Source organism: Labrus mixtus, chromosome 16, assembly GCF_963584025.1.
Source record: "Labrus mixtus chromosome 16, fLabMix1.1, whole genome shotgun sequence".
NCBI lineage: Eukaryota > Metazoa > Chordata > Actinopteri > Labriformes > Labridae > Labrus > Labrus mixtus.
In genome coordinates, this window is record NC_083627.1 from 18,446,320 (window position 1) to 18,463,292 (window position 16,973).

The 16,973-nt window shown below is 37.9% G+C and overlaps 1 protein-coding gene across 1 annotated transcript in view; it reads left to right on the forward strand.

Moving 5' to 3' along the window:
* calcr (calcitonin receptor) overlaps positions 1-16,973 on the forward strand; it is a 61,334-nt gene that overhangs the window by 25,703 nt on the left and 18,658 nt on the right. Inside the window, exons 2-15 of the mRNA XM_061059881.1 lie at positions 2,464-2,531; positions 5,469-5,610; positions 5,922-6,029; positions 8,475-8,566; positions 8,659-8,818; positions 8,950-9,060; positions 9,177-9,289; positions 10,596-10,668; positions 10,753-10,863; positions 11,003-11,115; positions 11,610-11,778; positions 11,858-11,968; positions 12,107-12,219; positions 15,633-15,724. Coding sequence (XP_060915864.1) covers positions 2,487-2,531; positions 5,469-5,610; positions 5,922-6,029; positions 8,475-8,566; positions 8,659-8,818; positions 8,950-9,060; positions 9,177-9,289; positions 10,596-10,668; positions 10,753-10,863; positions 11,003-11,115; positions 11,610-11,778; positions 11,858-11,968; positions 12,107-12,219; positions 15,633-15,724 — 1,553 coding nt within the window. The 5' untranslated portion in view covers positions 2,464-2,486. The remainder of the gene's footprint in view (positions 1-2,463; positions 2,532-5,468; positions 5,611-5,921; positions 6,030-8,474; positions 8,567-8,658; positions 8,819-8,949; positions 9,061-9,176; positions 9,290-10,595; positions 10,669-10,752; positions 10,864-11,002; positions 11,116-11,609; positions 11,779-11,857; positions 11,969-12,106; positions 12,220-15,632; positions 15,725-16,973) is intronic.

The following is a 16,973-nucleotide window of genomic DNA, read 5'->3' on the forward strand; positions in this document are numbered from 1 at the left end:
TTCGGAAACATGTATGAGCTATATGTGTAAGGTCCAAAGACACAGTTACTGAAAGAACCCACACCTCCTCTCATTGTAAGTCAAATACAACTGAGGTTTGAGTTTGGGAAACTCAACATGCAGCTGAGATATTCAAATATGAAATAGGCTGCTGGCAAAATCCTTATTGATCAAGTCAGTGTAATAATGTTGAAATATTGAGAGCATTGTTTGTGTCGCCAATAAAACCAACTTCTACCGCCTTTCAGCGAAAAGACAATCACACACAACTATTCTGTAGATTTAACAACACCATCTGTTTGAAGTATTCGCTTGCATGATGGTTTGCGCGTTCATGACTTTATTTGATTTTTAAAATGTACAAATATGAGATGAATCTATTCATGTACATAAGCTAAGCTGTTTGTCTGTTTTCCGCTTTGTTCCAGTCTTAACGCTATAGGGTAAGCTAACATAGCCTACTTTTGCTGTTAGCGCTGAACAGACAAATATCAAGGGCAGTCAAAGTTCTCTTCTATGTTAGAAAATGTAATTTTTCAACCTCTTCCCAAGTTCATTGAACTGATTAACACCACTCTTGTCTGTAGGCTAAATTAAGTTACTGATAGCAATCTGTTACATAGCTTATTTCACAAACGTCTCAGAGCTTAATACTCCGGAAAGTTACTGTGACTGCTCATGTCAACCACATAATCATTTTTTACACCACACAGTTTAGTATTTAACACAATGGTTAAATGAATTAAATTTACTGTAGGCCTATTTCTTCTGGAGTTGTTACTGGTGGAAGGCCATTGCTGTTTCCTTTCTTTCTCAGTTTTATGCAAAACTAAGCTAACAATCTGCTGGCTGTAGCTTTCTGTTTAGCTTACACACACGAGAGTGGTGTCGATCTTCTCATCTTAAGCTCCTTAATAAAAATAAGAAAATAAATAAGGGTGGTTCCAACCAGGCCTGTTCCTTTCAGTTTGTATCTTTGTCTCCTCTTCCCTCCCTTTGTGATGTTTAAAAACTCAGTTACACAAATTGGATAGCTTACATTGAATCAGTTGTGTCGATTCTCTACACTTTTGTTTGATCAGACTTTATGATAATATACGATTTTATACATTTCACATGCTTGCACAGCCAGAGGTGATTAGATGATAATCGTTGGTGTGAGCTCTGCTGTGTGTTGCTGATGATGTTTTTATAGATCTTCTCCTAGAGACCGAATAGAAACAGTGTTAGTCAATGGGTTTCAGATTCAACTTCAGCACGGGGATGAGGTTAGTCGTGATGGTCAAATGACAAAAGTGGAACAATGTTGTAGGAAGTATTGACCATTAGTCAGGAAAAACAAATGTTTGGAAGATTGTTTGGGTTTCAACACAAGATACAAAATTATTTTTCTGTCTAAAAGTTAGGTGGTAACTCCAAAAGAACCTGCAATTTTTGTAATTATTCAGTCTGTATCATGGAGATTAAAACCTATATTGTTTAAAAAAAAATGTCCTAAGCTCTCATCTGGGGTCATCTCAATTATTCCCACAAATAATTTGCTGATGAACCTTTTCAGAGTGCATTTTTGCAACAGCGCTGTAACGAAACTCTGCAGTCATTACGCCTTTGTTCTTTTATATTAATTCTACAACAGCGTAATATTGGTGTCATTTCTCACTGTGTTATGGCTTTTTCTGTCTGAGAGACCTCCAAACACTTACCGGTGCAACTTTGGATTTTACGGCAAAAACAAATAAATCATAAATGAGAAATTTTCAGGGAAATGTAGCAGATTCCTGGTCAGAGATAGTCACTCTTGGCCTTAAATATGTTGCAGATGGAGTTCTGGGTTAATTTTTCATCCTACTACTAAGTAGAGTACCATCAGCATGCATCTGAAAAGCCAACTCAAATACCATCAATCCAGCTAACCTTTCATGGTGACTTGTTCTTGCTCATGCATGTCTATCTGCTGGAAAGCCTGCCCCCTGGTCCCCCTGGGCCCCCTGGCGGGTGTGGAACAAGCAGTAGGGTGTCTGAGCAATTCAAACTGCGGAGTGATGGGCTTCCAGCAGAGACTCTGTGAGCCAAAGCAAAGAGACCTGAAGTGAATTTTTATCTCACATGCACTCCGTTCCTCAACTGTCAGGTCTGCTGCTGCAGCACACAATGATTAATGACCATAAACTAGTATTGTGTTACTATTTGTCTGTGGGAACCTGTCTGCATTTTGTTTCAGGTTTTGATGGTTACTTTTGCTCGCTATCTCTCAGACGCACTCACACACCGAGAAAACGTTTGAAAAGTCACAAGCCGCAACGCTTCTGCTGCAGTGCTTTGCATTTCAGATTAATGATTGCTGTTGTTTTTCTCCTGAGATGCAGTAATCGTGATTTGAAAAAGCCATATGTTTGCTCAGTAAGTCACTTTCATGCTACAGCTTGTTTACTGATAGTTATAACTCCTCTTTTGTCCCTCCAGAGATCGGTCTGTTAGAGGAAGATATGAAGGTAGTGGGCTCGCTTTGGATCCTTTGGTTTCTCCTGGTGGTAAGCTCTAACTTTTTTTTTTTTAATTCAAGGATATACAATAAGGTTAATATGCCCTGGTTCCATTTATGTCCATAATGTATTCTGCACATGTGTGTTTAACCACAAAGGATTCCATTTTCATTAAAGTGGCACATAGTATGCTTTGGTCCAGTGGTTTTCTTTTCTCAGCAAAAAGCCTCATAATTAATTTCCCTTCATCCTTTATAATTAATAATTATAGTTTAGAATTAACTCAGCATGTTCATTACAAACTTGGTTGACCTCAGAGTGAAGAAATGTCATCCATCACTGCATGTGTCTGTTTGTGTTTGCGGCATTTCTCTTGTTTCTGATCCTTACACTTCTATGCAGATGATGCACTATTGAGATGTCTTGAATTTCACTTGTATACAAACGTATTAAACATCCATGCATGACAAAATGTTAGCGTCTCTTAAAATCACTTTTGTATTTGTGGTATGACTAAATCTGCTATGTGTTGGTCCCTGTTGTAAACCATGCTAATTTGAATCTTCGATGTGTCAAAATTAGAAATAGAAATCTGGATTGAAGTGCAACAATAAATCTAAACTTAAAAAATACAATATGTAGATTCCGCCGACAGGGGGCTCTCAATCAAGACTACAATAACAAATCATGGGAGTTCCCTCTGCTAACCCCCTCCAAGAATGGCTGAAACAGACCTGAGGAAGAGAATATGTTTACTGACAATGTATCCAAATATAATTTACATGACGTTTTTATTAAAGCAGCTCATACAGCAACAGTACGACAGCTTTCAGTAGCAATTCCCAAGGTCTTTGACGTAATATCCTGTTTCCACTGCAACTATAAAAATTCTGTCTGTCATGGCTGCTTTGTAATTACAGATTTCTTTAGCTTTGATAACTGTTGGAAATGTTTGAGGTAATGTAAGTACTCAATATATATAACATGGGTTTAGTCATTTCTTGTCATTTCTTAGATATTTTAATGTAAACATTGTCATAAAATTCTACATATTTTACGTTTAAGTTCATTTTTGTGAAAAGTGTACACATTCTTATTAATACATTTTCACATGAACATGCAGTGTGTTGAAAAACCTTGAGACAGTATGGAAAATGATTGCTGAAAGTGTTCACCTGTACCCTCTATAAAAATTCTGTCATAATGGACCTCACATTTATAAAGTCATTAATCATGATACTGTCACGTACAGTTCTATCCCTGCTATTATATGTCACAATTTTTTTTATGTTTGAAGGGTTGGAGTGGGCATTGAGAATAGGTGGTCTGTGTCCTTCTGCCCATAAAAAAGTGAGATCTTAATCTAAGAACCTATCATCCAATTTAAATTAATCTTTGAAGGACAAGTCATACTACAGAGTTATAGATCATACAATTTTCTATATAGTAATGGAGGAGCTTCAATCATCAGTGAAAGATAAATGTAAAGATTAAAATGAATGTAATACTTTAGAAAAATTATAGTGGGGTGACACATTTTGTGCAGTATGTCCTATCATATAAAACCTTCTGATTTCCCTGAAGTGGGTGTTATAATTACACAAATCAAACTGTACCACTTGGCTTAATGGGGGTTCTATAATAAATCATATTTTCAACACCATGACTTTAGTATATTATATATTCAAAGGCTTGGAGAGGAAATTCATCTTTTTTTTTTTACCAGCTAAAGGGATGTTGGCTTAGGTCCCTGTGGGCATGTTCACTTTGGGATATTTTTTAGGGCTTTTATTTACTGCAGAAAATAGATGTCTTTCATGAGTCATTGTCCATTACTAAATAGAAAAAAAAACAGTCGGCTGTTGTTTAGTTTTAGTAAAATGGACGTTTTCTGTTTCAATTCTCTTTGCCTTTCAGCATCAAGCCAAACCAAGAGGTCCTGGAAAGAATTGCTGCCAAATGTATTCGTGCTGTTCTGCTTTATGTCTCTGTACTTAAGTTTTAAATTGTCTTGAAGTGCTGTTTTATGTAGACTGATGAACCGCTTTACATTGGAAGATTTTGTTCCTTTTTTCTCATTCATTATGCTCATCTGTTGATACTGGTGGTGGCCTGGTGGTCGTATGTATGACGTCATTTACTTCAATGTTTGGAGTGACATCATATGTACGGCTGCTAAACTGCTACATGGGACATCAGCATTCTCACAAGAGTCACCCTTTGTCTTGCAATCAGTACATTTTAAAGAAGCTTTTATCGGGCAGGTAAGAATGATATTTTGTTCTAATGAGTTTCTTTTCCCCCTTAACTAAAAGACAGGGGGAGGAGGTTTGCATCTGAATTATAAAAGGCTTGTGCAGAAGGAGGTATTGAAATTCATCAAATGATTTAGGAAATGCAAGTGCATGAGCCTGGCTGGCACTCTGAAAAGCTTAATTCTCAGCCAAAAAAAAATGTGTGAGATAAGTCAAAGCAAAATGAGCTCTTTATCCCTCAGCGAGCAGCACAATCAGAACCAGCATTCACACGGCTAGCCTCTTGATTTTTAATGCCACCTCCAAATACAAACAACAGAGCAGAGATAAGCTTCATCAGCTTCTTAAACTTTTGAGCACCCAAACACACTTTAATGAGTTGCATGAAATGTGAGTGAGCAGAATTTCAATGTTGCGGAAAATCCTCGTCAGATCAGCTTTGAAAGTGCTTCAAAAAAAGCTTCAATTTTAACATTACGTTTACACTTTTTAATATTTTGTATAGATCTGGACTTTGTCATAAAACTGAAATATTACAAATGAGACCCAAAAAATTAGTCCCAAAAGTTACCCAAGAATTTTAACTCTGTCTTATTTTGACAGTTAAGGGAATCCAGATAAGAGCAGTAACCTCAAACACACATGATGACACACTCCAAAATATCGGTAGAATGAATGTCTTCTTTCATGTCCTCTCACCTCCGATATCATTTTTTCTCCACAACAAAAGGGGGTGGAAGGAGCTGAGTCAACCTCAGACCCTTCACTCAGGACTGGACAGAGCATGATGGAGGTACAGGAGCGGGCAGTGAGCCAGGATCAATACAAATGTCTTGAGCTTTCCAACAAAGACCACCAGGAAAACAGAACTGGTGAGAGGCCACAATCATTTAAGGTTTCTTCAGGCCAAATGGATTAGCTCTGGAGAACATCACAGGTGTAATGACATTGTAAGAGAGGGGATTGAGGTCAGTACACGATTGTTCAGGGTAATGGTGTAGTGTTGCCAGTGGTTGTTTAAATTACATGAAAGGGCTTTTGGGGTAGAAGCTGGGGGGTTATAATGGCTTTCAAGGCTGTAGGGAAGTTGCATAACCCTGACATATATTTTCACTACATACAACTGAAGTACAACTATTTGTACAAACAATAGTCATTACACTTTTCTTTTTCTCGTCTAAAGCTAGGTTCTGTGGACGTCTATGGGACGGCTTGTTGTGCTGGGATGAGACACAGGCTGGGATATCTGTAACAAAGAACTGTCCAGGTCATCCTGACATGAACCCAAATGGTAGGAACCCACTGAACCAGTAGTGGTGGGAAACTGAGGGGGTTTCATGCATAACTTTTTAATTCCAGGTCATCAGACAATGCAGAAAACAATCAGATATTCTGTGTGCTTTGAGGTTTAAAGGTCATGGGGCTTATTGCATTACAAGTCCACTAGCCAGTATGTGGTTAGCATTGGACTAGAAAGGTAGATTCATACTTTAATGTTTAATGTTTTTTTAGACATTTCCATGAGACATGTTAGTTTATGATTCATCTTGGAACCCATTGGCTATTGTCTGACGATAATACAGTCTTTGGAAACAGCCAACTTACAGGGCTTCCAGTGAAGCTAGCAGTTGATATCAATGACTTCTGGACATGACTTCCTTTCCTTTTACATGCAAGAACTGCAGACAATTCAGCAGTTACAGCAAAATGATATTGTCATTTGATTTAAAGACGTAATGAAACTGCTCACTTCTAAATCTAGTATGATGGGATGCACAGAGTTGGATGGGAAAGACACTGAGGTTGAGCAAAGCCAATGGCATCAGCTGTTTCAGACAAGCTTCATTATCAGAGCCTCATTCTTCAGCTGAGGCTACCAGCTGACTTGTAATGTTCCGTGTAATCCAATTCTTCCAATGTTGATTAAAATATGATTTAATATCCATGTGTCTGACTAAGGGGCGGATTAGTTCTCAAACCATAAATCTACTACTGTTAGATTCTTTGGAATTTTCTGCTCCCTCATGAACATAACTTCCTTCCACAAAATCAAACCACAGTCTACAACTGTTTACCATAAAAGGCCATGACAAGTGTGGAGTAAAAGAGTAGAAATTAGTTTAAAAATTAAAGGAAGATTTTGTGATACATGGATTCAAATAGGGCTAACCTGTCAGATTTCTTGTGTAGTGCTTTTCCTCTCTTAATACAAATCTTAAATTAACCCTTCAGCTAGTTCTTTAGCTAATATGACATATTTTCTTTGAATTTTCCTCAAATTTTCCATTTTAATTAGCCCCATGCACTTGCAGCTCTAATTTCCCTAGAATTCTGTCAATTTGGTTAAGTTGTAAATAAAGCAAGAGGAACAACCCCTATTTTTATAATCAGAGCCATCACCAAGTTGAAGTTGAAGTACTTTCATTTGAATGAATCCAATGATATAGTTATCAAGAAACTACAAAATTGGTGGCAGTCTCAGCAGCATCAACCTTAAGTGCTTAATAAGTAAATATAACATTGCTATTGAGGAAAAATTACTCCTACAAGATCACAGTAAATGGCAAATGGACTTGAGCTTCTATAACACTTTTCTAGTCTTCTGACCACTCAAAGCACTTTTTACACTGCAGGCCACATTCCACAATTCACAGTCATTCACACACTGAAGGCAGAGGTTGGTATATAAAGTGTCCTTCAGTTTTAATTAATGTTGATGAAGCAGTGGGAGCAATTTGGGGTTCAGAGTCTTGCCCAAGGACAATTTGACATGTGGCTGCAGGAGCTGGAGATTGAATTGAAATTGAAGCCAGTTCATTACCAGTCAATGCATACAAGGTTCTTTTGGATGCTACAATGGAGTAAGACTGACACTACAGAAAACATAAAAGACATCCAGCATAAGACATTTACAAACTGGATAACCCCTTATCCATCTGCCGTGTATGTAATCTAATGAGACTAAATTAAAACAGACATTTATTGATATTGCTTTTGACTGAAATGTATCATGGAAATAGATTTATGTTTTTCGATGGAAGTATCCACCGCATTGGAAGCAGTTCTGTTAACGTGAAGAATGCAAGGCTAAATAACGTGGAGCTGAGAAGATCCAGAGTCAAGTCATGTCTGATTTAGGAGATGCTGCAGGACAGAGAGTATTGAGGTGAAGGAGAGGTCAGAGAGAAGACTGAAGAGTATATATATATGGAAAATAGAAGCAAAAAAAGAGGGATTACAAAAAATGACAGAGTAGTCTGAGTCAGAGAGATGGATTGGGAGAGAGTGAGGGTGTCTTTGTAAGAGAAAAAAGATCTTCCCAAAATGCCTGACGCTAAGTGTCCCCTCATGGCTCCTTATTTAAAGCTGATGCTACTGATATGAGGCTTTGGGGGAGTTATACAGTTGGAAGAGGTTGTTGAACATTTGATGAGCTGTCGGAGAATACTCAGCAGCCTGGTTATGGAGGCTGTTGTCAGTAACATTATGATCTCATTCTTAGCTCTGCAGTACAAATGTTTCTAAAGCCCCACATTCCAGAAATATCTCTTTGACATAATGTTTGATGATGTATGCCAAGTTAAATTAATCACAGTTGTTTAGTAATGCAAAGATTTTATTGTAGACATGAACATCAAACAGAAGCAATTATGTCCTTATAAGTAATATGATGGTATAATTAATGGATTGTGCTTTTGTCAAGTTGCCTTTGTGATAATTACTTTTCCCCTTTCAGAAAAAGTGACTAAATTATGTGACCAATTGGGAAATTGGGTTGAGACTGAGACTGGATCTACTTGTCAACCATCTTCAAAGAAGAAATCAGAGGTATTTAGTCTTGGGCTGTTTCCCTGCAAATAATGGGGGTACTTTCAGTAGCTCTGCAACTAACTTGTACATTGAACTTCCTTTTTACCCAGACGGAGGTCAACCATTATTTAAGGGATGCTCCAGCAGAGCCCTCTACAGTGGCCACTGACATTAAGACAGAAAAAGGCGATGTTATAGAAGAAATTGTCCTTGAAAATGAAAAGAAATGCTTAGAGAAAATAAAGCATGATCCGCCTTACAACAAATCAGGTACTGCCTACTGAATGTAGGAAGTCACTGCCTATCAATACATGGTTTATTTTAAATCAAGCGTATCACTTCATTTTAAGTGAAAAAAACTGTTCAAAAGAAATGTTTCTTTATATTTATTGTTGTCGTAGGTCTTTACTGCAGTCGTAACTGGGATGGCTGGTTGTGCTGGGACGACACTCCAGTTGGAGCTCTTGCCTCCCAAAACTGCCCAGATTATTTTAGTGACTTTGACCCAACAGGTGAGCAGTGAGACTCAGGGGTTTTTGCCCTGCTGGTCTCTCACAAAGATGACCCTTTTCGATCTTTATTGATAACATTAAACCAAATTGGACTCACTCTTAGTTCTTCTTCGCAGAAATGGCTACTAAGTACTGTGAAGAGGACGGTCGTTGGTTTCACCATCCAGAGACCAAAATAACTTGGACAAACTATTCACTCTGTGCAACTTCCAATGAGAAGAAGCAGAGGGTAGAGTAAAGTATTGTTGAAGTCTTAATAAATTGGGTTTTTTTTGCACATTCTCAGTTTACCAACACACTTGTTCTCCTTGCAAGTCTAGGACATGTGGCATCTTCCACAAAGTTGTATTCTGATGTTGAAGGCAAAAGTGGATAAAGGAATATGCACAAATATAGTCGAACTATAAGCTGGGTTACTAAAGGAAGTGTCTTTGTCTACAGTTGCAAAAACCAATGGTGCAGCCTTTTTAGCCACAGCAACTAGCCTCGGTTATATTCATGGATTGGGGAACTGGTGAAGGATCCTCTTATAGCATTGTGTCCTTAATGTCAATGACTATCTTTGGAACCAGTCTTCCAACAGATAAACAACAGATGAGTGTACTATCCTTTGAATTTTCAACAACCTGGCAAACCCAAATTAATTTCTGACTTATAGCTGGCTCAAGAAGCACCCAATTGGCATCCATTAAAAATCAATTTGTTTCAAAACAACTAATTTTAGGTGAACCTTTGAAATTGTGAGGCAGTTGTTGCTATCATGTGGATTTGAAATCATAGGGCAGCTCTGCTGGGTTAATGGTAAACATGTCTCCTTATTACCAGTGTAGAAGCCATTTTAATCATGGTTAATTTAGTCTCCGAATTCTGATTTCAGTTGGTGCTAATAACGCATATCGTTTGGATTATTGGAAATGAGTATGTGATTTATGGGAATTATTTGATTTGAAATAGACAACAATTTATTAGGACATACCTTTGGCAGGTGTTTTTTGTTATGGGTGGAGTTTAGTAATGAATGTGGCCGCAATGCACAGGTGGTGTGAGAAAATGAGAACAACTTTGTCTGTTGTGGAGTTGATGTAGCGTCACGTCAAATGTTTTTTGATCGTGTTAAAAAAAAAATTCAGATTTTGAATATTAAGTTTAGATGCTGTTTTGGAAATTGTGGAAACTCTTCAATGAATAAAATGGAAAATGAAGCGATCCGTGAGTACTGATATATCGAAGTGGACATGGATCAGAAACAAGTAAATTGGCTCCTACTATTTCAGTGACTTTTTAAAACACTCTTTACGGAAAATGCAACCAGTCTTGGAGCGTTATTAAAGAACAATAACATTTTTAAAGCATTGTTGTGCTGGAGAGCTGTGGGCTATTCTAGTTAAATATTCTCCTGTTTAACCAAGAGCTCAAGCTTCAAGAGATAATTGTTAATCAGTGTTGATAGTGTCGAGGGTTCAGCAACAATTTGGACCAATATTAATATTAATGTATTTTGTTTTTGAAATTAATACATCCGTTTTTTTCCACAGACACTGAAAATTGTTGAGAACGAATACAAATGCCTCCTGAAAATAAATCGCGATCCACCTTATAACAAATCAGGTATTGATGTTTACTGAATCTCATTTATGTTGAGGGGCCTGGAAACATTTCTAATCATGTTCTTGCGCTGTGTTGTTGTTCAAGGTCTGTACTGCGGTCGTAACTGGGACGGCTGGCTGTGCTGGGACGATACTCAAGCAGGAAACTATGCCTCGCAAAATTGTCCTGACTATTTTTCCGACTTTGACCCGACAGGTGAGCAGTATCACTCTTACACAGGCCTGTTGATCAACAACTTAGATTTAAATACACAGCTGAACAGATCTACAGAGGTTTTGACAGTGTTCCAGGAATATATTACACTCTCGATTTATTTAAATACTGTTCTTTTTAGAAAAGGTAACTAGGTTCTGTGGGGAAGACGGGCAGTGGTTTCGCCATCCAGAGATTGGCAAGACTTGGACCAACTACACACTGTGTGCTGTCAACACTAAAGAGAAGTGGAGGGTAATGCTTCTAAGATAACTATTACACATCAGAAACACTGGTTATCAGTAAGTAGGCTACTAGCTTGCTTGGTTTTCCAGTAAATTTAAAGGTCACATATGATCCTCCTTTTTAACAAGCCATAAGTTTCAGAGCTGCCAAAAACATTGCTGTGACGTTTCTTGCAAAAAATCCACCCCAGTCCTATATTTTAGCATGCCTATAAACCCCTATATTTCAGCCGTGCTCAGAACAGGCTGTTTTAGTGTCTGTTGCTTTAAATGAAAATTAGCTGTCTGACCACAGCCCTCTGGAATTGGTTGGGTGGCTCGTGCTTTCTCGCTATATTTTTGCCTGTTATATTTTTGCCCGTTATATTTTTGTAGGAAAAAAGGTTAAATTCCTCCACTTGTCATAATTATGTGTAAATCTTCTCATCGTTTAGCTCCATTGGTCCTGACTCTGTATGTGTATATTAAAGTGTGTGTTATTGTGTGTGATGTCTTCCCTAAAAGAAGGCAGCTGCCCAGCTCTCAGGAGACGCAGAGGTGGAGCTTTCTGATGAGGCCACTGTCAGTCCCATGGTGAACCCAGTGGAGCAAGAGATAGTGAGGAAAAAGATCCTCGACAGTCAGTACAAATGCTTTGAGAAAATGAATCGAGATCATCCGTATAACAAATCAGGTAGACAAAACCGACTCATTTAGCCTCCTTTTGTTTTACTTTTCCTATTTGGATGTTTGACTGTCTCATGGTGTTACAGGACTGTACTGCAGTCGCAACTGGGACGGCTGGCTGTGCTGGGACGATACTCAAGCGGGAACATACACCGCTCAAAACTGCCCCAACTACTTTGTGGACTTTGACCCGACAGGTGAGCAGTGACACTCAGGAGACTTTGCATGCATGAGTTGAGTACAATCTATGAAAAAGACAAGACATGAACACAAACTGTGTGCATGTGAAGACATTGTTTGAAAATGACTAGTTATTGATGTGTTGTTACTTTCAGAGAAGGCCACTAAGTACTGTGGGGAGGACGGTCAGTGGTTTCGCCATCCGGATACCAACAGGACCTGGTCCAACTACACACTCTGCAACGAAAACACAAAGGCAAAATTGAAGGTGAATATTTAAACCATGTATAGCCTACTATAATAGATAAATTGCATGTTTGCCACGGTTTTATACGGCAGCATAATCATTTCTGTTTATGCCTGGATCAGGTTAGCCATCTGATTCTGTATCAACAGTAACTTCTGTTATTAAGAAAGTGGCAGGTATTATACGTTTACTTCTTCCTGCTCCTGTTTGTTCATGGACAGTGTATAAGTATAATGCGAAAATATTTCATGTTGTGTGTTGTGTTATTGTGTTGTAATCATACACTGAAATGAGCAAATAAATCAACAATGATATGTAATGAAATGAGTCTTTTTTTTTTGAGAAAATGTATCAAATGGAAATAAATAGTTTTCATGTCGATGCTCGTAAAAATGTGTAACAAACCATTATAAACAGGCTTTTTGTTTCCAAATAATGGTTACCCTCCTTAACTGAGTTCCATAGAAATACTGTATTTAAAGGTCACATATGTAAAATGCCCTTTGCCATGTCATCTGTCTACAATCCCCCCAATTATGAGAAAAGTCCACCCTTTCCATTATTTTCCGACTCTAATTTTCAGAAAATGTTTGCTCAAACAGGACATTTGGAGATTTTCCCTTTGTGACATCACAAAGGGCAGTAGCCCCTCCCCCAGGTGGGTTGATGCTCCTACAGCTAGGTGTTTGTTCTGCCCTTTGAGCCAGTCTTTTCACCGTAAACAATTGGGCATTGTGCAAGAAAGCCAGAGCCACATCCCCTTCCAGAGAGGGGGCGTGGTTAGACACAACTCATTTACATTTAAAGCGACAGACACAGAAACAGCCTGTTCTGAGCAGGGCTGAAATAGAGGTGGTCTATAGGTATGATGAAATACAGGAGTGGAATTTAAACAAGAAACTTCACAGACATGTTTTGGGTAGCTCTGAGACTTATTTTATATAAGTGACCTTTTAAGATGGAAAATAAGCCGTAAATGCACAAGGTGAGGTAGAAGCAAAAAGGCAAAGCTGACACCAGTTTGATGTTTATTTGCAAGAGTAGAAAGTTTAGTCATGTCATTTGTTGACAGGCCTTTTGATAGGTTAAATAAGTAAATATCATCTGACAATCATTTGGCAAAGCTATTCATAATAACAAGAGGATGAACCCTATTAGCAAAGTTGAAAAACAAACACTCTATTTCACATGTTTAAAGGCAGGATTGGTAATTTTCGAAAATTAGCATTATTTTGAAAGTAGCATTCCCTCAGTGCTCCGTTTACATCCTACCCCTCCCCATCTGTGCTCCCTCAAAAGCTAAGCCCCTCACTTAAATGCACGAGTGTCGTTGCTCAAGAAGCGGACCTAAGCTCATCGCTTGTATTGTGTAGAAACTACGTCATCTCATGTCTCATTCAGTGGTAAGTAAACACTAAACTTTATCATAATGTAAAAAAAGAAAATGTGACTATTGTACTACTCACAACGGTCAGCGGCAAACTCACAGTATAAACTCTGTAATCAGTGACGTGCTTTGAGGTTGGGCGAGTGCATGCAAGGGGTAGAGAACGAGCAGGGAGACAGGGAGATATGATTGGTTCATCAGATTGGTACCTCGTGGTAGACATTGGTTGAAGTTTTTAAATGCTTACAACTGCTACAGAGGATGGATTTTCTTTGTTCCTCTTTCAGAGCACATGAATTATTAGTTCCTGTCAGGACGTAAAAACAATTTCAACCAAAATCTTAAAAGTGTATCTGGAGAAAATAACCAACCCTGTCTTTAATTTTATCCTTGAGACGATGTAAATCATGTGATTATAGAATCACATCATGACAAAATTGTTGATAGGAAATGATGAACCTAAGCTTCCACTACACTAATCTTTTAACTTTGCTTTCTTTTTCATTTACTTTTTCTTTCTCAAGTATTTGATCCTGTAAAGTTGCATCAGTAATACAAAAGGTCATGGATGGGTTAGCTGAAAAAGATATTTGGCAACTTATTTGATATGTAAAATTCTTGAGTTCTTCTCAAACTGTTTGTCTTCAAGTTTTAATGATATAAGTTGGAACAAATAATGGACTGATTATGTGAAGCTACATGGTGTGCTTTGTGGTAAATTCAAAACACACACAAAAATATCCCTTCCAAATCTATTGCATTTGTCTAACTTTATTTTTCTGGCTTTCCTTTTGCAGACTTTTCTAACTCACCCACTATCTTACTTTGTACTAAGTTTTCCAAAGAATGTTTCATGCAGTGTATATCCAAGGCCATACAAATACAACCCTGCTCTGGGCTCCAAGTTTGGCCATTTACAAATAATGGCACCATATGAACAAAACATCTGCAAAAAACCCCAAACTATAAGTAACATGATTTTACTGCCAGTCAGTGTTCTGTACAGCTGGAGCAGCTGCTCTGGCAAACCTGAACATTTTCTGATCGATCAGCCGCTCCATCTGTTACCACAAAAACCTGGTCTTTGCTGATCTGGGCTCCCAGCCTCAGGAAACCACGGAGAACAAACTGTCTCAGCAGTATCATCTCAAAGGAAAATAAAGCTAAATAAATACACCATTGTTTCCTGATTGGACTAAGTAGATGTGAGCTTTAGCTCAAAATTCCTTATTTTACAAGCAAGGACCCACACGTCAGCTGCTTATTATAATGACCTTTTTATTTATTCATAGTTTCAACATTCTTGTGTCAGTCTTTTATAATTCCTCTGAACTAAAGGTATGTTGTTCTGCCTTATCAATTTCAACCTTTAAAGTATTAAATGCCATCTCTTAATAAATCTACATTCTACTGTGCATGACTGTATTTCTCAAATAAGTTGCAATTTAATTCCTGTTTTTATCATTCCCTCAGCTATGTATATACTATTGTAAAGGGGAATCACAGGATTAAAGCTGACAAAATTTTTTTCACAATTACCAACAATTGCCAACTAATCATGGATTATTTTACAGCTATGCGAAAAAGAACAGTGATGAGACAATTGAATAAACTAATCAATCAAACAATGGTGCTATTTCCTTTCTATAAAGCCCAGTGTAAGATTAAGTTGCATTTTGATGAGCATTTATGGCGCTAATTTCATCTGTCATCAAAAGTCAAGAGTAGGCTTAAAATAGGCTTAAATTAAATAACGTGATATATCTGATGCCCTGATGGCTTACAAAACCGTGTGTGAATCAAGGAAGTCCCTGTTGAGGGTTGTCCAAAACATAACATTTAGTGCCAAGTGTTTAGAAGGGAACACTTGCTTTGGGGAAAATTTACAAGCCTTGATAGAAACACAAAATTATGTTTTGCTCACATAATGAAAACATGACACTTTCTCTTTAACTTGGATTTTTTTTTTTTTTTTTCAAACCAAGGTAGTGCTACATCCAAATTCTTCTATCACTTAATCCTGTTTGTCTGTTGTTGTTTTTTACAGTCAGCGTACATCCTGTTTTACATGGCAATTGTGGGTCATGCTTTATCCATCGCCTCCCTGCTCATCTCTCTGGCCATCTTCTTCTACTTCAGGTAATGGATTCAATATGATGCTGTTGCCCTTCATATAAGGTTTTTACATTTTAGGATAGTTAAGCTGTTTAAGTGTGTTTAAGTTAATTATGTACATTATAATGCTTGTGAATGCTTAACATAATAGGCACTGATACAGTTTGGGATGATTAATCGGTACTGGCCTTGCCCTTGAAGGCTCAATCATGTTGTCAGTGTCATCATTAAGTCTGACAGGAGCACAGACGGTGGTGATCTTTCACTACAGTGTCCTCCAGCCATTTCATTACTCAGCATAGACAACGCTTTGGTCTCAGCCTTATTCACAGTCAGCAGAATCTTCTTTGTGCCTCTGACCGCACTGGCAGAGCAGAATGACAGTTTTATTCACCCGCCTTAGAGCCAGACAGAAGATTATGTCCATGTAAACGAGTGTTCATATTTCTGTCACAATTATAGTATAGTAAAAAACGTAGTTAAAACTGTGCTTTAACACTTTCAACTCATGTTACTTGTCCTGGAGAAGCTGTGTGAGGGCATAAATATTCAACACTATTCTCACTTTATGTCTTCTGTCCCACATCAATGCAATCTGTCAGCCTTTTAAGTAGTTCAGCAGCTGGAATTAATGTCATTCATACACAACTTAACTTCACTAATTTCATGCCAACTTGGCTTCATTGTGCATTTGTTTCATGGATGTTTAGGATTCAAAACCGGAGAGCTGTGACGTCCAATGGAAGCGTTGGTGCTTTGCTCTTATTAAAAACGTGTGCACCTGAGCGCACCGCTCATTAAAGCTGTTCATCCCAATATACTGCTTAATCCCAGAGGAGAAAAGTGCCTCGCTAATTGAGATACTGCAAAGGAAATTCAATTAGATGAGGGAAGGAAAAAAAGTGGACAAGGGTGAAGGAGGTATAATATGCAGTTTATGTATGTGAGATTTAGAAATGGTGAAGCCTTAGAGGAAAAGGTTAGCAATAGTGTTCACATTGTATGAACTTTTAAAAAAATTCTTTAAGCAGGAAGGAACTTCATTGTCGTAAAATTTTACGATACCACTTTACTTAGCCAGATACTTGAGAAATCTGAAAACCCATTGCCCATTGGAAAGATTTAATTTTATGTTCCGTTACAATATTTGGAAACACTACTATGTTGTGCCTGTTGATTGTGAAAGCTACAGTTGTAAAATTTGACATTTTGAAGAGTGTTGACCTCCCAATCGCAGCTGTTATCAAGCACAGATCTTGTAAGTTACCCTCAG